The sequence below is a fragment of the Miniopterus schreibersii genome (genome assembly GCF_964146895.1).
Source record: "Miniopterus schreibersii genome assembly, chromosome: 8".
NCBI lineage: Eukaryota > Metazoa > Chordata > Mammalia > Chiroptera > Miniopteridae > Miniopterus > Miniopterus schreibersii.
In genome coordinates this window covers 31,647,269-31,673,727 of record NC_138109.1, presented here as the reverse complement: position 1 = coordinate 31,673,727, position 26,459 = coordinate 31,647,269, and the positions used below count along the sequence as shown (strand labels likewise).

General features: G+C 36.9%; 2 protein-coding genes across 8 annotated transcripts in view; one reads left to right on the top strand and one right to left on the bottom strand.

The window, feature by feature from the left end:
* TUT4 (terminal uridylyl transferase 4) overlaps positions 1-7,164 on the top strand; it is a 99,952-nt gene extending 92,788 nt beyond the window's left edge. For 4 of the 7 annotated variants that reach the window (XM_081145206.1, XM_081145205.1, XM_081145204.1 and 1 more), the window contains 2 exons: positions 4,059-4,217; positions 5,654-6,176. In XM_081145206.1, the coding sequence (XP_081001332.1) occupies positions 4,059-4,217; positions 5,654-5,742 (248 nt within the window). In that variant the 3' untranslated portion in view covers positions 5,743-6,176. Of the gene's footprint in view, positions 1-4,058; positions 4,218-5,564 lie in introns of all 7 variants that reach the window. The other 3 variants (XM_081145209.1, XM_081145208.1, XM_081145207.1) reach the window with 1 other exon arrangement.
* Positions 7,165-11,658: 4,494 nt separating this feature from the next.
* PRPF38A (pre-mRNA processing factor 38A) lies at positions 11,659-26,455 on the bottom strand. Its single transcript, XM_081145216.1, has 10 exons — positions 26,096-26,455; positions 22,962-23,121; positions 21,404-21,525; positions 19,826-19,911; positions 17,300-17,410; positions 15,181-15,293; positions 14,541-14,567; positions 14,335-14,432; positions 13,818-13,866; positions 11,659-13,270 (listed from the first exon to the last, which is right to left on the bottom strand). Exons 1-10 carry the CDS (start codon positions 26,223-26,225, stop codon positions 13,228-13,230), a joined length of 939 nt encoding a protein of 312 aa, XP_081001342.1. The 5' UTR covers positions 26,226-26,455; the 3' UTR covers positions 11,659-13,227.
* Between the last annotated feature and the right edge of the window lie 4 nt (positions 26,456-26,459).

The following is a 26,459-nucleotide window of genomic DNA, read 5'->3' as shown; positions in this document are numbered from 1 at the left end:
AGGGGCATTGGGCAGCCGCTTAATCTCTTTGTGCATTGGTTTCATCTGTAAAATAGGGATATTAATAGTATTCAACTCACAGGGATATTGTGAACATTAAATATAATATACATAAATATTAGTTATTTTATTATTTTAAATTTTGGTTGCAGTGCTGCTTTGTGTATGTATTATTAGCACTCATTTTACAGTTGAGGAAATTGAAGGGTTAAGTAACTTAACTATCATGCTGTCATAATTAATCATAGTAGATCCAAAATTTAATCCAATTTTTTCTTCAAAACCTGTGTTCTTTGCCCTAAACTCTTACTATCTCCCAATACGGAGCAATTCTTTAAAGAGAAAAAGGTATTGGTAGCATTTTGTAGCATTAAAAAATAACTTTTTCCCTGATATTTAAGTAATATTCATTATAGGACATTTGAAAAAGAATGTTATCCATAATCTTCTGTGTGTGTGTGGGGGGGGGGTATTAATTCTCACCCGAAGATGTTTTTTTCATTGATTTTTTTTTTTTTTTTTTTTAGAGAGAGTGGAAAGGTAGAGGGGAGAGAGAGAGAAACATCGATGTGAGAGAGACACATCGATTGGTTGCCTCCCACACGCCCTGACCGGGTGGGGATCGAGCCTGCAACCGAAGTACGTGCCCTTGACCAGAATCAAACCCAGGACCCTTCAGTCGATGGGCAGAGGCTCTAACCACTGAGCAAAACCAGCAAGGGCTCATTTATAATCTTAATTTCAGTACATAATTGCTAAGTAATATTTTGTTTTATTGCCACCCATTCATTTTCTCATATTTGTGTATTTCAAAATAGTTCATATATGCCATATATTTAGTTTTATATCCAGCTTTTTAGTAATAATTATTTTTATTTTTAAAACTCTATTATGGAAAATTTGAAATGTACACAAAAGGAGAGAGTAAAGTATAATGAACTTTCCCTACCCCGTTAGCCAGATTTAATAGTTATCAACATTTACTGTTCTTTTATCTGACCCCTTTTATTCCATTAAAAATTTTTTTGGCTTGATTTAATCAAATACGAGACATTGTATCAAATTTGCTTATAAACTTTAGTTTTATCTCTTAAAAAAAAAAGACTATACCCAGGATTATCTAATACCCAGCACTTGTTCCTTTTTCCCTGTTTCTCTAAAATTATTTTTATATTTGAATCAAGATTCAAGCAAAATCCATTCATTGTATGCGGTTGTTATATCTCTTAAATCTCCTTTAATTTATAACAGTTCCCCCTCACTATTTTCTTCCCCATATTATTTATTGAAGAAACTGTAGTTTCCCACATTCTGGTGTTTACTTACTGTATCTTTGTGGCATTGTTTAACATGTACTGCTGTTCTCATATTTCCTATAAACTCTTAGTTTAATTCAGAGTCTAGGTTAGAATGAAGTTTGTTGTTGGCAAGAATCTTACTTTTTGGTTGGTCCTGTATGTTTCCTATTTCTGCACTTTAGAAGGAACTGTCTGGTTCCTCCTCTTTTAGTGATTTAAGACTGATCAGTGAGTTAGGTGATGTCAGCCTGTTCTAACCATTATAAAATTCTTCATTAATTTTTACATAATAGCCACCATTGATAATTATTGCTGATATCCATTATTTTACTAGGGGTTATAAAATGATGATTTTTCTATTTACTATTTATTTTATAAAGAAGAACTTTTCCTTATAAATTCTTTGTTACCCTCAAATATAGTTTGTGTAGGAAATGTAGATTAAAGGCTTGGTTCCTTCCTTTTATCAATTTTCAAAATAATTATAGTGATAATTTTAAACAAAAGTGTGCTATTCCTTAGAGCACTGGTGGAGGAGGTATCTCTGATCCCTTTTGGAATAATATGATGTATTTTGCTGAGCAGACATACCAGAATGTGGGAATTCTTTTAGATTTCCAAGATCAAAAGATAATGGTATACATGGCCATTCAAATATGGCCTCTGCTTCTTTCATTCAACAAATGTTTATTGCTTATATGTCAGGGCATGCATCATGATAGTCATTGAATTACATAACCATGCAGACAGGCCCAGTGTCTTGCCCTTTTATATATTCACTCAGCTTTTAGTTTTAAATCCTCCTTCTCCCCACCAGTAGCTGATCTCTGTTTCAGCCTTAGTGAACTAATTAACATCTCATAAACATCGTACTGTCTCTTACCCCTGATTGCTTACCTAAGTTGTTCCCTGTGCATGGAACATCTTCATTACTTCTGCTTACTCTCACCTCTTCCTACTTTGCTCCAAAGCTTGGCTAACTCATTCACCCTCCACTTTTAAATTTAGGTTACTTTCTTCAGGAAGCCTTTAACTGTTACTGATCATGTTCTCCAATTGTATTAGGTATCCTTTCTCTCCATGTTTCTTTAATATCCATATCATAACACTTGTCTTACTGTGTTGAAATTGCCTGTTTACTTGTCTGCAGAACCCATTTGACTGAACTTTTAGAGACTGTGAGTTTCTTATCTGTCGTTGTTCAGTATAGTGTTCAGTATAGTGCTTGATGAATGGTAGATAAATTATTCATATATTATTATTTTATAATAAACTATTATTCAGTAAATATTATTTGTTGCATGGTGTAAAACTAGTTAACATTACAACTAAAATTACTATTATGTTAAAAATGAGAGGACTAGATGAGAATATATTAAAATAATAGTGGTTGTATTAGAGTAGGAGGTTGTGTGAGTTTCCCCCCATTTTTGAAATTATCTTTAATGAGTTTGTATTACTTGTATTAGGAAACTATTTTGTTGTGAAAAGCGGGCAAGGGAGATTGGAATATATTCTTTAAAATACCCTTTTATGTTAAAACATTATTTCTCAATTGGTCACCTCCTCAATATGTATACCTAGTCTCATATGTTTTTTATAAACTTTGAGCCCTGCAGCTTCACCTTTTAGTTGAAACTTGGCTTTATGAACTTGTGGCAAATCAGCAGCTTTACTTTCCTGGTTACCTCCTGAGAAGACTGAGCTTAGAATGTGGCTAGTATGGGTTTTCGTTTTCTTGCTCCCTATTCTTCCCTATCCCATATCTCCCAATTTGAGTTCCTGGTAGGACGTTAATGAATTAGGGTAGTGTCTTTCAGATTATTTCCTGCCACAGTGTGACCCTGAATGAGAAAACCCACCAAAAATGATCCAGAAGATTCAGGGGCACTGCACTTAAAGATGATCTCAAAGGGAAGTGGATTGGTGGGGATAGTTTGCCATAGAAAGAATAGGAGTCATGTTTTTTGAGTTCCTACTCATATACCAGAACTTGCACAAGCCACTTTTATTTTTGTTATCTAATTTAATCCTCACAACAACCTGAGGCTCCTAATTGAACATCAGTAATTTTTGGAACTGGGATTTGAACTTACTAGATCTGTTTGGCTCCAAAGCCCTAGTTCTCAACCATTATACCACAGGTGCCTCAGCTTCCAATAAATAGGCTATCTTTTCAGGCCAAGAAATAATTAATTCTAGGGTAGTTGGTATTGTCTTTAGGATAAAATGTAAGCTCCTTAATGATGTTCTAAGATTTTTTGAAATACAGAGCCTACCTACCAGTCTAGCCTTTTCTGTTACCACTTCCTCCCTTTACCCCTATTTCTGTTTTATCAGTTGTTTTGAAGCTTCTCAGACCTACTGTATTCTTCTGCTTTCTGCCTTTTAAACATGCTATCCCTTTTGTCTAAAATGCCCTCCTTTTCCCATTTTGTTCCTTATACTTTAAAACTCATTTTAGTCAGTTGTCTTAGGAAAAACTTTATCCTTGAACAACTTGGTTAGCCCCCCCTTTGGAATACCTTCTACTTATCTGTTATAGCAATTATCACATATTATTGTATATGTCTTTCTGTATGTCTCCTGTATGAATAATTTGAGCACAATTACAATGTTTTATTCTTCTAAAAAAATTTTGTAGCCTTGGCATTTAGCATAGTTCTTAGCCAGTCATAGGTACTCTTGTGGAATGAAGGAATATGTGAGTACACAAATTGATGTTTTAAAAGATGTCTTTTCTTTCTTATTGAAATGCAGAGCCAGGCTTTCCAGGACTAAATCCTCCAATTCCTTGGGAACATGCACCACGTCCCCATTTCCCTCTTGTCCCAGCTTCGTGGCCTTATGGTTTGCATCAAAACTTCATGCATCAGGGAAATGCCAGATTTCAGCCCAACAAACCTTTCTATACTCAAGGTACCATTGCTTATAAATTTGTTAATATGCTGGGTGGGTTTTGTTCTGGGACAAGGAGCCTTTGAGAAGGCCAGGATCTGGGAATGAGAATTCATACATTCACTAAACATTTATTGAGAGAGCATGCTGTGTGTCAGACTGTGATAGATGCTTATTGTTAAGCAAGAATTAAATAAAAACCCCATACTTAATGTGTATTTTATTAGGAGAGCCACACATATAAAATAGACAAGAATAGGAATTAGAGGAATCAATTAATATTGCCCTAGCAGAGAGAGCAGGATATGGACACCAGGCATCAAGTCACACAAGATTTTTACATTTGAACTTGAAAGAGATACAGGATTTCCCCCCCAGAGATTAGAGAGGAGGAGTGTTTTTAGCTGAGAGAATAGTATATTCAGACTCTGAGTTCTGCCTGGCATGAGGTAAAAAGAGAAAGAAGAGAAAATAATAGGACTAGAGGGTGAGGTAAATGGGAAAGATGTACAGATGAAGAGACTAGAGAAGGTGGGCTGGGGGCCGTATCATGAGAGTTTGGACTCAGCTTAATGAGAAGTCAGGATCTAATAGAAGTTTTTGAGTCGAGTAGTGACATGGTCAGATTTGTTTAGTAAAACTAGGATTTGAATGGCATTAGAATTCACTCAATTCTGTTGGTACTAATGTACCAGTAATGGTTTTAGTTTAAGAAAAGAATATTACAAACTAAGGGGAATGCCAAGGAGCTTGTAGCATTTCATCTAACCTGCTTCCTCAGAGGCATCGCAGTCCTAATAGGGAATGTCTGAGCCTGGCTTTCAGTACTTGTTTAACCTAGTTAAAAAAAACTAGGTCAGAGATACTACAGTTAAACTTAGGAATTCAAGAATTTAAGGAGATATACTCAGGAAATAGTGACTGACTGAAAGGATAATTTTAAGGGGAAACCACTGATATGACTGTCAGGCTTGATACATTCAGCCTTCCTAAACTATTCATGTACTGCCAGGGCATCCATGTATTATAGGTTGGCAGAACCTTGACCATGACTGCTTTTGTCTTCTGAGCAAGGAACTAGGGCTGAGGAAAGTTACATTGGTCATACAAGCATTTTTAGGGAGAGAGTCTGAAGTTTTTCCGTGGTGGGTTTGTTCCTCCTTGATTCCTCCCATCTCTCTTGTCTCCTCTCTTTACTTTCACGTACATTTCCTTTCCCTCCTCCCCCCTCCCAAATGTTTTGACATGCTTCATTACCTCTTCACTGTATAAATAGAAAATAAGAGAATAGCTACAAGTTAATTATAGGGGGTTATCAGATAAATAGGCACAAGCCTTTCAGTTTCCTGTCTGTGTTGTGTCCAACAGACAGATGTGCCACCCGTCGGTGTAGAGAGCGTTGTCCCCACCCACCAAGAGGAAACGTGTCGGAGTAATGCGAGTCCATTTTCTTTCAGCTGGTCTACCGATGCACAACAACCAGCCAATCCTGCTGTCTCAAGGGTATCCGTACCTCAATGTCAGTTACATTCAGCAGAAAAAGTGACATTTAATGGAAAGCAAAACAAATCAGGTCCTGATTTAAAATTTTAACACGTTTAGATAGCTTATTTAAATTCTAAGACTGTTTTTAAGAACTGTATTATTTGTATATAAATATGAACTATAGTTTTTACTAGTATCACCAAATTGAGTGATACAAATTTCATCTATTTTATTACCCTATTTTTAAGGGAATTTTATGTTTTGTTTAACCTTGATGAATTGTATAAAGAGAGAATTTAAAAAATTACATTCTTTATTTTCTATTAGCTGTATTCATACTTTGGTTGCTTCAGACTTTATATATATTGTTCTTAAGAATTAGAAAGACTTTCATGTGTTTTAAATTTGTCACTTCTATTCTTTACAGAACCTTGTAGTGCCAAAAACTTTTTAAAAGGTAAAAAAAAATAAAATAAAACTACAACATGGATTCAGAATTTTTTTCTTTTACATTCTTGTGCAGTATATTGAAAATATTCAAACTTGAACAGAAAGTTGCCTTTATCTGTATTTGAAGTAATTCTATTTTAAGTTAATAAATCTTTTGAGAAGAGTCAAATTTGGTTAATTCATCTGGTGGTTTAGATGATGGAAATATAGTGTAACAATTCAGAGACTTATTTTACTCTCAGTAACTAGAGTATTCTAATTCACAGAGATAGTTTTAGAAATCCAAGGATTTTTTCATGTCCTATATTTTATTGGATCTTCACAACACTCATATGCTGTAGATAGAAGCAGATGCTATCTCCATTTTATCACTGAGAAAACTGAGGTGCAAAACAATAAAATGAGTTTCAAAGGTAGCATCCTTAAACGTGTCAGAAATAAAATTGAAACATCTTTTGAAGGAGAGTTTTAAAATACTGAGACTGATGCTGGCAATGAGAGTGAAAGGAAAGCAATTCTTTACTGAGGAACACTAGTCATACTATCCATTCTGAGGCCTGTACTATAACCTGGAAAGCACACTTGTCAGGATGGTGTTTACCAATAATGCTTATGGTCTGTGATTATAGTTGGAATTCAAACTTGTGTCATTGGTGGTAGACTTAGCTGGTTTTGGTACTAATACATTGAGGTTAAAGTCATTTTCTCTATATCCCTCAAAGAGATTGCCAGGGATTTTAGGCTAAATGATGGTATAGATTTCGTTGGAAATGTGCAGAATAAGTAAAAAGAAATGTATTTTATGGACAGTGAGTGTGTTATCTTTGTTCTGCTTCCTCAGATATGCATTACTTAAAATAGGAGAGACTACCTGGGCTTTTGCCATATTTTCCAACATGGAAGATGCTTGAAATCTATTGCAGGAGGTTGAGGGCTTTCCTGACATATTTACAGCCCTGAAAAGGTATTTATTAAATGTTAAGATCAGGTGTATATACTGTTACTTTTTCATATTAAAGCTTCAGCATCCCTCAGAATCCTAAGTGGTGGAATTAACTCATTTGTTAATGAGATACCTGGCCCAAGGTAATGCTTTTGTGTTAAAATGTGACTTGGAGCATTCAAGATTTTCTTTTAAAGTTAGTGTTTAAGTATTTCATCTCCTTTTCAAGTCTTAGAGAACAAATTACGAGGTGTACAGGGTGTTCAGCTTGTTCTACATTTGTATATATTTGAAATTTTCATTAAAAAAACAATATGCAACAAGAGCGTGCTCCAAGCTCAGCCTTCCTTCCTAAAGGAAAGTACTATATGACCTGGCAAAAAGTATTTAAGGGCAATAAACTCCAGTAACCTAGGTTTTCTTTATACGACAGAGTTATATACTGTAGAGTAATTATCAGCATCTCACTTGTCCCTCCTTCAGCAATTGAACACTTTACCAGTGTTCAATAACTGGCAAAACTGTTCCTAGTTGAAAAATAGGAGACTCTTAGTTTATAATTTATACAGTAGTAGCTCAGTTTGTAAGTTTGCAAACTTCATAGAAGTTGCAAACTTTTAAAAAGGTTTTATTTAAATTTATTGTAGAGCAATTGAAAAGGGCAAATTATTCAACCTTATGCAGAGAACACACACACACTCTTAAGATCATAGTTTTGAATATTTTTTGTATAATTAATGACATGGAGACATTGTTTTCCCTTGCCATTAAATATTATTCAAAAATATGAATATTAATGATGTACTCTGATTTATTTGTTCAGTTCCTGAGATGGACATTTTTGCTATTTCTTTTTTCTCATATATTAAAAATACATGTAAAATTATGATGGGATAATTGAAAATTTACTTTTCAATTATAGTTGAAGTACAATATTAGTTTGAGGTATAAAACATAGTGATTAAACATTTATATACCTTACCAAGTGATCACCATGATAAGTCTAGTACCCATCTGGCACCATATATAGTTATTACATTATTGACTATATTCCCTATGCTGTACTTTACAGCCCCGTGACTTACGTTTATAATTGGCAACTTGTACTTCTTAATCCCTTTCACTTTTTTCACCCACCCCCTCCAACACTCCCTTCCTATCTGGCAACCCTCAGTTCTTTGTATCTATGAGTTTGTTTTTGTTGAGTTTATGGTTTATTTTTTTAGATTCCACATTTAAGTGAAATTCTATGATATTCGCCATTCTCTTCTTATTTCACTTTGCATAATATCTTCTAGGTCCGTCCATGTTATCCCAAAAGGCAAAATTTCATTCTTTTTTATGACTGAATTAAAAATTCCATTGTATATATGTACTACATCTTCTTTATCCATTCATCTATCAGTGGACACCTAGGTTGCTTCCATATCTGGCTACTGCAGTGAACATAGGGTTCCACATATCTTAGTGTTTTGGATTTCTTCAAATAATACCCAGAAGTGAAGTAGAATTGCTGGGTCATACAGTGGCTCTATTTTTAATTTTTTTAGGAAACTTCATACTGTATGCCATAATGGGTGCACCAATTTACAGTCCCAACACAGTGCACAAGGGTTCCCTTTTCTCCACATCTTTCCAACACTTGTTTGTTGATTGTATTGATAGTAACCATTCTGACTGGTGTGCAGTGATCTCTCATTGTGGTTTTGATTTGCATTTCCCCAGTCAGTGATGCTGAGCATCTTTTCATGTGTCTGTCAACCAGTTGTATGTCTTCTGTCCATTTTTAATCTGATTGTTTCTTTGATTCCAAACTATATGAGTTCTTTATATATTTTGGATATTAAACCCTTATTGGATATATTATTTGCAAATAATTTCTCTAATTCAGTAGATTGCCTTTTTGTTGATCGTTTCTTCTGTGAAAACCTTTTTAGTTTGGTGTAGTTCTGTCCATTTTTGCTTTTGTTGTCTTTGCCCTAGGAGACAGATCCAAAAAAATATTGCTAAGACCAATGTCCAAAGTTTATTGCCTATGTTTTCTTCTAGGAGTTTTATGGTTTCAGGTCTTGTATTTCAATTTCAGTCTTTAATCCATTTTTTACCTATGTACATGGTGTAAGTGGTCTAGTTCCATTTCTGGATAAATATTTTTGTGTATGTTTCTGTGTTATGGTGAATTCCTATAAATGGAATTATTAGGTAGAAAGAAAAAAAGTCTAAGGTTCCTCTGACATACTGCCAGATTACCATCCAGAAAAGTGGTTACCAATTTTCAGTTCTGACAAACTATATAAAATGTGTTGGAAAGCTTATAAAAAAAAAAGCTTTCTCCAAATAACTCACTTTTTCCTTGTAAAGGAGAATTTAAATGTTTATTAAAAAAAAAAAAAAAAGTGAGCATTAAATAAAGCACTCAAAAGCCCATCAACCAGAAATAAATAGTATTATCTGGTGAACTTCATTCCAGCCATCTCTTAAACACAGACATGTAGCCCGGCCGGGCGTGGCTCAGCGGTTAAGCATCAACCTAGGATCCAGGTGATCGGGGTTCGATTTCCGGTCAGGGCACATGCCCGGGTTGCGGGCTGCAGCCGATCAATGACTCTCTCATCATTGATGTTTCTGTCTCCCTCTCCTTTCCTCTCTCTGAAATCAATAAAGATATATTAAAAAAAAAACAACAGACATGTAAACATACAGTTCTACAAAAGGCTCATATGCTGTATTTAGTAAATACAGCAAATTAATTTTACTTGGTTTTATTAACAAGACGGAAAAAATGCGAAAGTAAAGAAATGCTCAACTTCAAAATTTTCTACATGAGAATCTAATCTAGTTCTGAGTTTCCCTTGAAAATTGGGGACAATTATAGAAAACATGAGGCTGGAATCATTTTTTCTAGTGTCATGTATATTTTAATTAGAGACAGTATATGACTCTTATGAAAAATGAAACTAGCATACTTAAGAGTCCCTCTACTTCCTGGTTATATTATTCCTATATAGGCAACATTCAAATACTTAATTTGAATCTTATAATCATTTCCCATTTTTATTGAAAGTTTCTAAAATGTTTACTACCACCACTCCTTTTACTGCTTCTTTTCCCCTAAGTCCTTAATTTGAGTCACTTCTTGTTAACTTCATGATCATGCAGTTCTTTCCCAAGTGATTTAAGTTCTTGGCATACTTGAAAATGTCTACTCCCTTTCTATTTGAAAGAAAACTTGGGTTGATATAAAATTCCTGGCACAGTAACTGCCTCATGAAGTATGCTGTAAGATCTGAGACCTTAATTGCCCCCCCTCATTTTACATAATTTGATATTCTCTTAAATTAGGATATTTCTTGATTCCTTTTTATTATTTCAGGAAAATTTTCTATTTGAACTTTTAAAACTTTCATTTGCTCAGTTCTTATCAGGAATGTCACATGCAGGATTTTGTTTTATCATCTCTATAGCTTTTATTATTTTCCATTTTTTCCCCTCCAGCCTATTTTCTCAGTGCCTTCTGTTTGTCTATCTTTCTTTCTAAGGTTTCATTTTTCTAGTTTTTCATATCTTCATTTTACACTCTTCCAAGTTAATTTTCCATCTATCATCTTCTAATCTCTTTTTTGAACTTGTTTACTTTTGCCTTTTAAAAAACAGATCTATCACTGTGGAGAACTTGTTACTTTAACCTTTTGGGGGAGTGGCCAGCACCTGTGATCATTCTTTTCTGATTGTTTAGTTAAACTTAGGTCAGTCTGCTGAAAATAACAGAAAGGGGCTAAGTTTAAGTTGGGTTGTTATATTAGAAGCCTCTCACCAAATCCATTATTGCCTCTGCCTCTGAGAACACATTTCTCCATTTTTTTTATTATTAAGAAGTCATTGTGCCCTATGGCAAGGCTTTTAAGGCAGTATAATTCAAATTTTGGGAAGTGAAGTGAATTTAGTGGTTTGCACCCAACATTAAAAACTGGTATTATAAAGGAAACATCAGAATGCATTTTGCGTAAGAAAAAAGATTTTTTTCCCAAAAAATATTTCAATACAGAACACACACACACACACACACACGTAAAATTTGTTTTATAGGCCAAAGTAAAAAAAAAAAAGTTATAAAGCTAGAGCTCTGAGGCCTCATTTACTAGACTAGCTAGCACATAGATGACAGAAATGGCACTTAAGCAAGATTTATCCTTAGATTTCATCTCCTCTGCAAACCTGTAATTTATCAAAACAATCTCCAGAGAGATGTTCATCATGTCTCACTCACTGTTATTTCTTTGTACTAACAAGAAAGTTAGGGACAAACTGCTTCCTGCTATGGGTTGGCTATGCTGCTTCAATTTGGTCCAGATTTCACCATATGCCTAATAAGTATGTTTGAAGTTTATAGTTTATGTTTGAGGAAGTTTATTTCTCTTATTAAAAATTGTTGGGGTTTTTTGAGAAAAACAGTAAAAAATTTTTAAAGTGTACTTTAAATATTTTAGCAATACACTAGATGACTTGGTTGGTCCATAGGTTGTTTAGCCAAAAGACATTTCTTTCTGCCTATTTCACTGGAAAGAAATAACTGCTAGGACTCTATAACAGATGTAAATAGAGGTGCTTATATTTAATTTTTAGAGGTAGTCTTATATATAGTTGTATGATAAACGAAAATAGCTCTGATGGACAACTCTTATTAGCTGAAGTATCTTCAAGAGAAGAATCACTGAAGAATTTGAAATCACGAACATGATGCCCAAATGCTTTAATATTGCCGCAATAATCCTTCAGTTCAATAGCAAGCAATAGAATGTGAATCCTATGACCAGATATGGCTTCCCAAGAAAGTGGATCCATCCTGTGAGGCAGTTGGTATTCACAATTCTTGCTGGGACCAGAGCTGCAGGAAGTCATTCAATCACTTTTCCATTTTTAAAGGAGGAGAGGTAAGTACAGGTAAATGGAACTTTTCTAACAAAGATCCCAACACCCTCTTGATTACATTTTTCAGTCCTTAACTTTGCTTCTGCACCCTTAGACCTTTTCTAATTCTCTTTTCTGAATGGTTCATTTCAGTTTTCAATCCATGACTGCACTTCTCCTCTCACCAGTGCTGCCTGTTACCTATGGTTCTGTTATTGGCTTTTCCTACACATATAAACACTCCCTGGGCAATCTGTTTAATTCTACACATTCACACTACCTATTGTTAATTCAGGTCTAGATCACTATGCTCAACTCCAGTTCCTATTTACAACTTTCTGGGCTTTGTCTAGATATACCATGGCTGCCTCAAGTTAAACTGAATGCATCATTTTCACTACTACAACTCTCACTACCTGCCCCTGTAAAACCTGGTCTCTTCCTGCTATATTTTCTGGCTTTGTGAATGGCACTGCGGTCCAACAATTTGGATCAAAACCCTGAGTGTTATTTTCTCTCCATCAAACTTTTCAATCTTGCCCTACTGACTAGACTTGGGTAATGTCAATTCTTGAAGAATAAAGGTTGAGCATCTTGACCTGGAATTCAAGGCTTGTATGGAAGAAGAAACAACACTATATAAGAATGCTATAAAAAATGTTAAATTTACTGTTTGTCGAACTGTTTAGTGCAACTGGATTAAATCATCTAGAAGAAGCCTTACACTGCCCTTTTTTTTTTTTTTTTTTAAACAAAGCTGCTGCTACTCAGCTTTCATGCTGGGGAAAAAAGTTGGCACCAACTTGATCTTTGAATGTAACAGCAGTAGCACAAATCATAGGATTCTCAAGTTTCAATCAGGGAGCAAACCAAAAAGTAAACCACAGAAAGATGGAAAACGGGGGTGTTAAATTTAATAACAAAAGGATCACTAGGTGGCCATATCCTCTTCTTGTCATACCCTCCAACCCTCAAATCCTCAATGTTGGTTGTACAAGGGGTCAAAAGCAGCCCTTGGGGAGCATTTATCTCAAACATGGATTAGGATTCAAAAAGAGATACAAAACTCAGCACCTCTTTCATTTAAAAAAAAAAAAAAGCAACTTTTAGGTTTAAAAAAAAAACAACCCCAAAAAACCTAAAATATTCCCATAGCTGCCTAGGGAGTACGTCTTAATATTTCCACATAGAGAGAGGACTTCATATCTGCAGGAGGCCATTTGGATTAAATCCAAACTGAGTCCATTATTCATTCCCTCTCCGGCTCTTCTTGTGGCTTTTCTTAGATCTGAAATGGCAACACATATAAAGTATTAAACTTAACAGCTGTTCAAGAAGCTGGACAAGGTTTTGAGGAAAACCAAGGTATGGTGACATTGATGGGAACAGAGATGATACCCAGTATTCATTAAGTGGCCTGGTGTTTTTATGTCTCAGAGCAACACAATTAGTATACCTAGCATTACTATTCAAAATTTACCATTGAGGAAATGACCTCTGAGAGGTAGAATGAACCTAACAGTGTATAGCATATAGACATTTCTAATGAAAGCTTATCAAATGAAAGTGACTTGTCCAATGTCACTATTAAAGTGTTAAAAGTTGGGGTTAAATGCCCTTACCACTATCCAAAGCTGCAGTCCTACAAGGAAAAACAAAACAACAAACATATAGTTCTAGTAATTCTCAGGGCAACTGGCCAATTTTGTTCTGTAATGAAGGAGAATTCCTAAATATCCCCATCAAAACAAAATTTCAGGTCAAATTTAGTTGTGACTGGGGCTTTGATTTCTGAATAGTGAAATTCTCAAGTCAAAATAGAAGTCAATCCATACCTTTCAGGAGATTTTGAGTGGCTCCTGTGTCTGTGACTACGGTGATGACCTGGGGAAGAAAAGGCCAATGAATAAATGAGATTCTACCCTCTTACAACTACACTGTCATTTTCACCTCCCCTAATCCCTTCTATTGGCTTAATACTTTTTTGGCCTATGCCAGGGAGCTCTGTTTGGTAGCACCTTTCTGAATTGGTGTGTATGGTGGGGAAAGAACTGAACCCACTTTATACGCATTCAGGACTTTATGGCTAATTATACAAATCTCACATTGGGTATTTACCACTACTCTATTAGGTCTCAGTCCTAAAATTTCAGGTGAAAAAACTGAAGTGGCTCACTTATCAGCAAAGCTTATAAGTGAGAGTCAAGATGTGAACTCTTAATTTTCAAATTCTAAGTCCATTTACTTTTCTTCTAAGCAGTAACACAAGCACTCCAGTACTGCAGGAGGTTAACTGTTCCTATTACATTTCTTTGTTAAAACAACCAATAGCAAAAGGCCCAAATGTTATACCTGGGGACTTGGAGCGGGATCTGTGCCGTCTATCTCGGGACCTGCTGCGGTGACGTCTTGGACTCTTGCTCCGATGCCTCTCTCGACGAGGGGAGGGGCTATGGAAATAACTGGTCAGACTCCCATATCTGCCTGACAATATAATCACAAAAATAGTACCTCTCCCCAATTCCTCTCCTTCATTACAAAAATCCCTGAAGGCCTACCTCCTCCTTTTGGGAGACCGACTCCGCCTATGTGGAAAGAAAACAGATGAAGAAAAGCCTTAGTAGGTAGGTGCCTTGAATGTTGTAAACTGCAAAAATTTGTCCCAGTATTGAACCCTTCTCTGTTATCCATCTCTTTTGTCATGTAACTTTTTTAGCACCCTTCCAATCCAAGTGACTTGCTTTGGCCAATGGGATATTTACAGATGTGATACAAGCATATAGTGGAAAGAAACTTGCATGATTTGGCTTGTTTGCTCTTGAATTCTGCAATTACCATGAGAACGTGCTTAACCTAGCCTAGAATGAGACACACATAGAGAAGAGATGAATTGCCCCAGTCATCCTAGCTAAGGCCATCTTGTACTGGCCAACAGACTACAAATCAGGTGAGTGACCATAACATACTCAAAAAACTGCCTATCCAAGCCCAGGTTATATCACTGACTGCAGACCTGTGAACTTAAATAAATGGTTATTGTCTGCCATTGAGGTTTTGTGGGTGGTTATTTTCTAGCAACTAACACATTGGGCAAGCAAACATTCTCCATAGACTGGCATCTTTCCTTCACTGACGTCCAAACTTTGACACTACAGTGTTTAAAGTCTCCCTGGAAGAGGCAAATGACTAGGGCCTTACCTTCTGGGAGACCGGCTCCTACTTCTCCTGTAGCGCAGTGTGGGAGAGCGACGGGGCTTGTCCAAGTCTCGGTAGCTTCTCCGGCGGTGATCTGGTGATGGTACTCTCTCCAACTGAAAATGAGATAGGTGGATCAGTGATAAGCACAGGCTTATAGAGAGCCATTTAGAAACACTGCTACACTCCCTTCTCCATCCTGTCCCAAATTCTACCTTCAAGTGATTTTACTTATTTTTATTTTTTAATCCTCACCAGAGTGAGGATATTTTTTCCATTGATACTCAGAGAGAGTGGAAGGCAGGGGAGGGATGGAGAGAAACATTGATGTGACAGAGACTCATCAATTGGCTGCCTCCCACACGCACCCCAAGTGGGGGCAGGGATTGGAACTGCAACCCAGGTACATGCCCTTAACCAGAAATCAAACCCGCCACCCTCTGGTGCACAGGCCAACACTCTAACCATTGAGCAACGCTGGCCAGGGCTACCTTCAAGTGATTTTACAAACATTAGTTTGAAAACATGGAGGGATAACCCTGAGGAGAAAAAAATTCCAAATAAAAAAACTTTCTAATCCATTATTCTAGTGTTGATACCATTATTCTGGGACTTATTGAGAGTAGTGAGAGAGAATTAGTCATGTTTATCTCCTAAGAAGTTGGATTTCCAAAGCAAAAGAAGAGAGATAGATGTAAAATCATTAAGGTTAAGTACAAACTCATGGTGTACTTTAATCTTAAAAAAAAAAAATTTCCCCCTAGCTCAGCTAACTGTAAAGGCCTATAACACTAACCAAAGCCATTAGCAATAAGCACTTATAGTACCCATGTTGTGGTATGTAAAGACCATATCTCAGTAAATGGAACCAAGGACTCGTTGGAAAATGGCTAATTCCAAGTTGGGGGCAGAAGCTAGTAAGAGATGACTAGCCTAGCCAGTGTGGCTCAGCGGTTAAGCATCAACCTAAGATCCTGGAGTTCATGGTTCAATCCCCAGTAGGGGGCGTGCAGGAGGCAGCCAATCAATGACTCTCATCATTGATGTTTCTCCCCCTTACCCTTCCCCTCTCTCAAATCAATAAAGACATGTATTTTTTTTAAAGCCTACTTTTGGTTCACCTCAGCTTTGCATGGCTGAATTCATGAATGAATGTGTTCCTTCTCCACTCAACTTTAAGAGAGCCTGATGGCTCAGACCTATACTTCCATTTGTAATGCCTCAGACTCCATAAGCCAGCATTTCTTGTATTTCCCACTAACCCTTTTCCATACTATATTGTTGCTTGAATTTTAATCTTAAATGTTTTAGGTCCTCCTTTTTTAATTTACTGTAAGCATTTCCACATTATACTTTTCCTAACAGTTTTAATAGCTGCCTAACAGGCTTTTGAGTTGATATATTAGTTTGACTGCTCCCTGAGAGCTTGGTTGTTTTCAACTTCTCAGCATTATAACTAACATGAAAGAACATGACCATGCAGTAGGCACTTCTTTTTTCTTTTTTATCCTCACTTGAGGATATTTTTGCATTGCTTTTTCAGGGTGGGGGGGAGAGAAACATTGATGTGAGAGACATTGATTGGTTGTCTCCTGCACCCACACCAACCAGGGCCAGGGATCAAGCCTGTGTACCCTTGGCCAGCATTGAACCCGGGACCTTTCAGTCCACATGCCAATGCTCTGGCCACTGAGCTAAACAGGCCAGGGTGGCACTTATTTTTTTCTAAATGAGGCTTAGTTCTTAAGGTGGTTCAATTATAAACAGTATTATTTTTATCAAGTATTTATTTTAATAGCTACCACTTATTAGGCAATTATAATGTCCCAATCTTGTGCTAAGGGCGTTATGCGTATCATCTCATTTAATATTCATTAACAGCCCTAAGTGAAAGGTATCATTATCCTTGACGGAGGAGAAAACAGATTACGTAATTTGCACAAGATTATACCACTATATATAGCAGAGCTGATACGAACCAAGGTCTATTTAACTCTAAAGCCCATATTTTTATTGACTAAATACTGCATTTTTTGGTTAAAGAAAGTTAAAAATTGACAAAACAAAAAAGCACCATTCCCTAACTAATCCTCTTTCACCCTTAATCTCCCAGGTACCTGACCTTCTCATCCTCTTCTTCCTCCTCTTCACTGGACTCGACATCATCCATGTCCTCTTCTAGAGCACTAACCCGAGGCTCCAATTGCTCAGCTTCCTCTAGCACATAGCGTTTCTACAGAGAACACAATGAGTGTTAGGGGCCTTGCTATCTCCTCTTTGTCCAGAAGCCCCAACACTGGGCTTCTGAGGTTCATTTCAAAGACATCCTAGATAGTTTAAGATTCTCCTAAGGAGTTTAACATACCTGAAATCTATACAGTTTTTTTAATTCCCCGGTAAACAGACACAAAGCTGAAGGGACATCTCCATTTTCTGTTGGCTCTATTCCCTGTAATTTTACACTCTTAAGGTCACTGGGATATCAATCAGGATAAGTAAAGCCTTGAATAAAAAAAATGTGGACTTAATATACAAGGGTCATAAATTCATGGCTGAGACTCTGCTGGCTGGTAGTTCTGCCAGGAGACGCTCAAATCAGAATCTATCGCAAGAGATCCACTGAGGCTTAGTGCAGTTTGGGGGCTGAAGAGTGCCTTGGGTCCTGCTTTAGAGTAGCACCAATTCTTTATTATTCCTAAGATTCAGAGAATATCTAGAGTCATGCATTTTTAACAATGCACAGGAATTAAACAATTCATTTGGTTCCAATTTCTTTTGAGATGTGGCTTAGCAGTGTTTATTGAGTGACTAAGGACCCTGAGAGGCAAAGGCGAGTTCAAAACTGCAAAACAGATTGGCTAGGTCATAAGATCTTTTACCATTTCCATGTGCTAAGCACATAAAGAATGTTGGATAGCCCTAGAATAAACAGTAACATTTGTATGCTACTTAGCTCTCATCCATCCCTAAAAAAATTCTATAAAAGTTGGTAGAAATGAGACAAAGATGCCACTCAGTGAAGTCAATCCCTCAGAAAAATGCTCCCCACTCACAGGATCACCACAGTTTGGGATCTAGAATTACATCAGAGAGGAGGGTATCCAGAATCCCTAATGCTGACCAGACTTGGAAATGACTAGGGTAAATATATAATTCAGTCTATATTTGATGAAATTAGAATTCATTCCACCACAGCTCCTTGCCAATGTCAGGGCATATCAGAAGCTAAACTGATAACCTATGGGTTGCTTAATAAGAACAATCAGAACAAGAGGGTCACTTCTTAAGGGTTACTTCATCCAAGACATGTAAGAGACCCACACTAGAACACACCTCTTGCTGACATGACATACATCCATCAGATTCAAGTCCTCTCTCCTCTGTGAGGCTTGTTTTGTAGTCGTCTAGACTCCATACAGACCACCTCATTTATATCAGTAGGCTTGCTTAGAGCTGACTGGGCTTCGGAACCCTTAGCTATAACCTGATTCCAATTCTAAGTATTACATTTCTTGCACTATTTCTAAAAATAAATAGACTAATAATAATAACTGTTACCCCTAATGAGTTAGTGTGAGAACTGGACCCTGAAAGCTGGTTTGCAGATTTAAAATCTCGTTCTCTTCACTGCATGGCCTACAGTAGCCAGTATGAACAGGAGAGATATACCACTCACTCAGCAATAAAAGAAAATAAACTATTGATACATGCAACAACATAGATGAATTTCAAAATAAGCTGAAGACACACAAAAAATGAGAATGTACTGTATTAATTCCAAAATGCAAACTAATCTATTGTGACAAGATAGCATACATATCACTCGTTGCTTAGGGGTGAGGGGAAGAGGTGGAGGGGGGAGGGATTACACAGAAAAAGGAAACTTTTGGGAGGTGACGGATATGTTCACTATTCTTAATTGTGATGATAGTTTCAAGGGTCTATACACATATGTCAAAACTTACCAAACTGTATACTTTAAAACAGTCCCGTGGGGCTGACCACTGAGGTAATCTAATTCTTCCATTTTATAGATGGGAAAATAAGACCAGGTCCCACAGCAAGTCAGCTATAACAACCCAGAAACTTAAGTCTACTTAATTCCCTGTTCAGTCCTCTCTCCACTCTTTTTAGAAATCTCCACATTCCTTTTCTCTTTAGCTACCTACTATATCTCCTTTCCCTTTGTATTTTCAACAATAGTTTTTAAAATCATACTCTATAAAAGCCGTTCTGAAAGGTATTTCATGGACAATCATTTATCTCTGGGAAAGGGAGGCAGGATGATTATAGTGCTATTTTCGGAGTTAAGGTCAGTGTCTGCTATTCCTGACTCTCCTTTTATCTGTTTTATATCCTGAATTTTTATATGAAGGCCAATTTGAAAAAAGGTTCTTACAAAGTTAAAAATCTACCCTAGCTACAGTCTTCTTGACATAACATTTTAAAGAAAGTCTTCCTGTGGTTAACCACTTTTAAAGCCCTACCCTTCAAATTATCTGCTTTCCTCTCACCTCCAATCTGCTACCATTTTCATAAACATGAAGACTACTTATTAAGACATAGAAATGCATTGGTTTTAGTGGCTGTGTGTGTGTCTACCTGTTTTTTGGGGGGGGAGGGGGTGACTCTCATATGAGACACTTACCTGTAGCCGGGGCAGAATGATATCACAGACTCTCTCACTGTGCAGTAATTCATCAATGAACTCATCTACATGCATCAGTTCAAACTCTGAAAGAAAAATCATAAGCTCAAGCAACTTGGAAATAAATTCAGATAGCCAAAAAGTAAAAGTGTGAATGCTCCGCAGCTTCCCTTTCACTAGAAAAGCTATTGCAGAGTGGTAATTACACAGAAGGGACTACTGTCAAAGCTGGGCTTAAACTATAGCCCTTCGAAGCCTTCACCACCTATCTTCATTCAACTCATCTTTATTAAGACCATCTATGTGCCAGGCCTCATTGAGGAGCTGGGGATAAAAGAATAAATGAAGCTGCCCCAATTAGCAGAAGAGACAAACACAAAAGCAAGCACAAATAGTTGTGAATTGTATAGGGGTAATGTTCTTGAATAGATCATATAACTAAAGTATAATTTCTGAATACAGAAGGTACATTTTACATGGTAAGTGGAACAATTTCAGAATTTCTATAGTAAACATTACTTCAGTAGTTCACAACCAGGGGTGATTCTGTCCCCATATCTAGAGTGGGGAGTGCTACTGGCTTCTAATGGATGGAGGCCAGGGATGCTATTAAATATCCTACAATGCACAGTACAGATCCCTACAAATAATGTGACCCAAACTGCCAATAGATTGAGAAACCCTATCTTAGTTTAGTTAACATAATCATAAGTAAGTAATTCCATAATGGCCATGACCATGTTCATCTTGTTCACCATGTTATTTCCAGTATATAGCACAGTACCTGGCATGACTTGGTGCTTAATGTGTATTTATTCAATGAATGAATTAATAAGTTAACGAAAATTTAAAGTATAATTCCAAATTTTTAACCCTCTGCTTAATGATACATGTAGAGGGGAAAGGCAAAAAAAAAAAAAATGTTCCTAATCTTTTATCACACTAAGTGAGTAAAGGTTTTGACTGCATTATCCCACTTTACCATTAAACATGGCTCTTTGTAAAAGGCAACATGGAGCTACACCTCTTGGATATACTTACTATTTTTCAGTGAGACTCCTACATAAGTGTAAGTACACTTAGTCTATATACTGCAGTGTGAAGTATAGTGCCAGAGAGGCCAGCAGAAAGAACTGTGAAGATATAACACGGAAAACTAACTCTGGGAGTTTGGGAAGGCTTTTATGGAGGTCATTCTAGAATTAAATCTTATGGAATGGAGCACATGATGCAAGGCTGGGATTAATGTAAGATGCATTTGGGTGCTCGCTTCAGCAGCACATGTATTAAAATTGGAATGACACAGAGAAGATAGCATGGCCCCTGCCCAAGGATGGCATGCAAACTGGTAAAGTATTCCATATTAAAAAAAAAAAAAAAAAAAGATGCATTTGGAAAGGTGGGCAGACAGGGAAGGCTGGTTAAGGCCAACAGGAGACTAATAGCCTAATGAAGTACTCCCCATGAGGGAGATAAAGGGAAGCACTCACAATGTATGTGACGATCTGAGGGCAGAGATATTGGTGAAATAAAAACTGGCTCAGGGATGAAATTTCAGTCACATGGCACCATACTCACCCCCATTTCGGTTCTGACTCTTAATTTTTCTATAGTCGTTGTACAGAGGCTCCAAGTACTTGTAGCAATCAATTGCAGTGCCTGTCAGTCTCATGTAAAGTGCTCCCAACATGCGGACATACCTGACAGATAAATTTGACAGTGAAACAACAGTTCCTAAAAAGTTCTAAAAGATTCTAAAAGTTCATCCTAAAAAGTTCCTGAGTTTTTACAACCAGCTTTTCTTATGACAGTATTAAACAACTTATTTTTCTTCTCTATGGCAAATGAGAAAGCTGCAATTTTAGAGGGGCAGTAGGAAGAGCTAAAATATAGAGACCTGGGTTCAAATTCCCATTCTACTGCTTATTGGTTATGGACATTTGGAATGTGTTGTTCAATTTTCAGAGTCTATTATATCATCTGCAAAACTAAGATAGAACCTATTTACCTCACAGGATTACTGTAAAAATAAAACGAGACACTGAATTTAGTGGAAAGTATAAGATATATTTACTAACAAGAACTAATACACATAGACATGAATATATAGATTGTTACTAGGCAGCAGAACGCTGGTTCTGGAAAAAAGTAAGTCACCTGGGTTCAAATTCTGATTCCATTACTTACTAACTTTGTAACACTGGACAAGTTACTTGCTTTCTCAATTCTTGTAAAATGCAGAGAACAGCACCTAATTAGGTGGTGTGGTGTATTAAGTAAGAAATGTGTGTAAAATGTTAAGCATAGCATACGCACATAATAAGTGCCTAATAAAAGTTAGCTATTTTCTAGCTGTTAATGTTTTGTAAGATACCTTCCTTTACTACCCATTGAAATCTCCACTTAGATAATACAGTAGCAAAGAACATGATATCTCAAGCAGCTTTGCCACTTTTTACCTGTCTGACCTTGGGGAAATTATTTAACCTCTTATTGCATAAATTTCTTCCCCTATTACAATGGGTATAATTTCATAGGGTTGTTGTGAAGGCTAAATTAATACATGTAAATCCCATAGGATAGAGGGTGGCACATAAACTATTATTATGTACATCTCTTGTCTGTGAGCTCCTTGAGAATGGATAATAAAATAAGAGCAGCTCACATTTTGGGATGTTACTATGCAACATACACTGTGCTGTGAGATTTATAGCACTATCTTCTCTAACCCTGACATCAATCTTGAGTTGGTATTGCTCCATTTTACAGGTAAAGAAAGTAAAGCTTAGAAAAATTAAGTAACTTCTCTAAGGTCTCTGTTAGTAAGTAACAGAGTCCAGACATGAACCTGTATCTAACACCAAAGTTTTCCCTCTTATCTTCTACAGTATGTTTTCTTCACCCCTGAGCATCAGTAACTTTGTGAAATACTTTTTTTTTGGGGAAAAGTTACCAAAGCTGGAGAAGTAAAGAAAATCAACACAAGCAATACAGATCAAATACAAATTCTAGAGTTTAAAATCAAAATCCTAGAGTGCAACTCTGTGGAATGAGATACATTATCACTCTTCTTAACCAAAGCCAAATTCTGGACTCCTAAAATTGAAGCTTTTATATTAGTCAACATTTCACTCACTTGAAGTCTTCATTTTTTATAAACTCAACAATGATATCCTTCTCTGGTTGAATCTGAAGCATCTTCAAGGTCAAACACAGAAAGGGAGTTGGCTTTATGTTGCCACCATAGACGCCACCCACAAACCTTAACTCCATGGCTTTATCGACTACAAGTTCAGCTAAAAACAAAAACAAAAACAGTGCCATCTCAGACATATTAGGGCTAAGCTTTTTCCTGGTTTGAAGTGGAGAGAAGTTAGTTCAAGTTTTGGTGCTCCTGAATACTCAACAGTTTAATATTAGGAGAACAAGTATGCATTTAACAGTAATAGGTGGTGGTGATAGCAGCTAGCATACACTAATGAATTACTGTATACCAGGTATTGGCTAAGCATTTCATATCATTTCATTTAATCTTCACAATAAACCACGAAGTTAAGTCCTAGCACTGTCCCTGTTTTCAGCTAATGAAAGGCTAAGTGACTTGCTCAAGGTCCACAGCCAGAAAGTGGCAAGGCCTGTACTTAAATCTAAGCGGTCTAACTTCAGAGTCCATGCCTGTCACCATCACAATAGGGGAAAAATAGCCATATTTGGAGTTAAAAGTGAGATATAAGAATGTCCGAACCTGAAGAGAATTTTTATGAGAGTTTATTTGAGCGAAACTGATAATATGCCAGGAAGCAAGATCTCAAATGCTCCAGAGAATGACAGTTTTATATTTCTTTTTATACATTTAGAATTAAGAAGGGAACTAAGATTACATGATCTTAGGAGAAAGTAAAGTGGGGAAGTCTCTATGATTATATTACGGGATAGTTAACTAGATTATATGCTCTGGGGGAAAAGAGGATTACTCTGACATTTCAAAGGTGTTAACTTAGTTGCACAAGAACAATGGGCATGGCTTGCTTAGGAAAAGTTCAACCTTTTACTTTAAAGAAGTTACAGACCTGGGGCATGACTACCTTAGTTTGGACTTGATGATGAGATCACCCTCCATATAACGGACTAGTTCAGGCAAGGGGGTGTCTGTTAAAGCTGAAAGTCTGTTATAAAATAAAATAGGTCTTCCGAATGCATGTTACAAAATTGACAAATTAGTTTCTCTGTTTTTATGTAGATGTTTGTATAATTAAAATTATGTATGAAAAATAAGTTTTCTATGTATTACTATAATTTTAAATTTATCCTGAATAGGTCTAGTCACCAGTCACCTACTAGAATAGGTCTAGTAAAAAAAATGCACACCGATGGGGCGTGGCTTAGCACTTGGATCAGTCTGCACACATTAAAATTGCTGCAGAAAGTCATGCCACGGACAACAGAACTAATTTCTTCATGAGATTCAGTGTAATCATGTGCTAATCATTCGCTGAACATTGTTTACAAGTGCTGACCCTTGGATTTAAATATGTAGACTATAGTTGTAGATATGTAATATTTGTCAGTGAAATTCTTAGTGTATTTTCCAGCATATGGCCTATTCGATAAAATGTGTTAAATACCACTTAATTAAAAACAAAAAATAACCTGTTAATTATAAGCAAATCTTGGTTAAAAGCATTTTAAAATTAACGGTGTTGATTTTCACATATGACATATGGACTGGAAATTTTGTTTCTCTGTTAAATCGAGGTCTGAGAAATTGAGGGTTTACTGTACTTCCTGTTACTGACCATGTCAGATTTATTACAGAGCCCTTTTCATTCACAAAAGAAACAAAACACAGTAACAACTCAACAGCTATGTAATTGAGTAAACCTCATCTACAAAATGGGGTTAAACTTCCAATGTTGTCAAAATCAAACACTAGCTGTAGGAACCAGGGCAAGTCACTTCACCTCTCTTTGAGCCTGTCATTTGAAATTTAAATAATAAAGATACAAAGTTTAAGGCCCGTAGCAAATAATAAACGTTAGCTACCATTAATGGGAAATCATTTTATATATCAACTTCAAGTTCCTTTAGGATAAATTCTGTATTCACTCAACATTACAGTTGGCAACTTGTAGCTGAGTTCCAAGTACTAGAGATATAGATAAAGAGATAAAAAAGAGGGACACAATTACTATTATTAGAAAGTGTACAGCCTGGCAAAGCAGAAAGCATTGAAAAAAATAACCGAAAGTGTAATGATTAGTTAAATGAAGACACAGAATACAATGAAAATATATAAGGGAACATAACCTAGTGTTGGAGGAACAAAAGATCCTGAGTTAACTTTTGGACTACTGAGTTGGCATGTCTTGGAACTAGAGATAAATGTGAAGGCATCTACATATATAGGATGTAACTATGTCATGGAGATCACCCAAGGACAGAACTATGGGATGAGAAAAGGGCCCAAAAGTAAACCTAACATGACTAAAGTTTAATGGCGACTCAGCAACAATAGGATTGGTTTATGGACACCCTGCTAGTGGTGGTGGTGGCAGTGTAACAACACAGTATTTAACAGTGGTAAAAAGTAGAACCACCACTACCATTGATTACTGAGTATTTTCATTAATATATACCCTGTAACTATACCGAACACTTTTTATACGTTATTGCATTTAATGATTAGAACAACCCTTTGAGGTGGGTTTTATTGTACTCGTTTCACAGTAGAGGAAGCCATGGTACACTTAAGTAACAGAGCTACTAAAAAGGGGAGCTAGAATTCGAATAAAGATTAAAAGACTACCTGGTAGACTTCTCTGAAGAAATATTTATATTAGGACCCGAACGTGGAAATACTGCAAATGGTTCGGATCTGGGGCTAGTAAGATCGTGAATTTAGTCCTGGGCATGCTGACTTTCCTTTAAAACTTTCCCGCCAGGTATCTCAGTTGGTTGGAGCATCATACACCAATGTTGCGGGTTCATCCCGGGTTTGGGTCCCCGAGCTTAACACGGCTTGTAACCCAGCAAGTTATCATCAAACATGGAACGACTCAAAGAACCCAACTGAGACACCCTTCGGAATAAGACCCTATCACCTGTGAGCCCAAAGCCTACCACAAATTTAGGCACAAAGTAGGAGCTCAGATTTTTCGGAATGACAGACTCCCTTCCAATCTCCCCCCCCGGGTCCAGTCCTACCGGCGCCCAGTCAGGAGAACTGGGCCACAAAGCTGCCGATGGTGGGGTCGGCGCGCTCCCACTCACCCGTTAGGCCAAAGCACTCCTCTTTCCAGTACTTGGATTCGTAGATTCGAGTCCGAATGATCTTCTCCACCAGATATTGAGGGTTGGTGCCATGGATGCTGTGCGCATCCTTCACTGTGCGGTTCGCCATTTTAGAACGCCTTCAGTTCTATTTCCGTCGGGTCCTTTAGTGCGTCATATCAGGTTAAAAAACTCCATACAAAACTGAGGAACGGAGGTAGGTAGGGGAGGTCTCGTTTTGCTCAGGCTACCATCTTGAAATTGGAAATGCTGCAGCGTAAGACACTTCCTTCCGCAAACGGCGTCGCTGACAGAATCAATGATGGCCGCTGCACGCTGGCGTACGTCCGTCCCGCGTCCTCTC

What these genes read in the sequence shown, in the direction of transcription:
- PRPF38A (XM_081145216.1), bottom strand. Translation starts at nt 26,225, where the DNA reads ATGGCGAACCGCACAGTGAAGGATGCGCACAGCATCCATGGCACCAAC. An exon ending in TCATTCTGCCCCGGCTACAG is followed by an intron (nt 17,411 to 19,825) that starts GTAAGTGTCTCA and finishes TGTTCTCTGTAG; the next exon opens with AAACGCTATGTGCTAGAGGA. An exon ending in ATCCCGCTCCAAGTCCCCAG is followed by an intron (nt 13,867 to 14,334) that starts GTATAACATTTG and finishes TTTCTTCCCCAG; the next exon opens with GTCATCACCGTAGTCACAGA.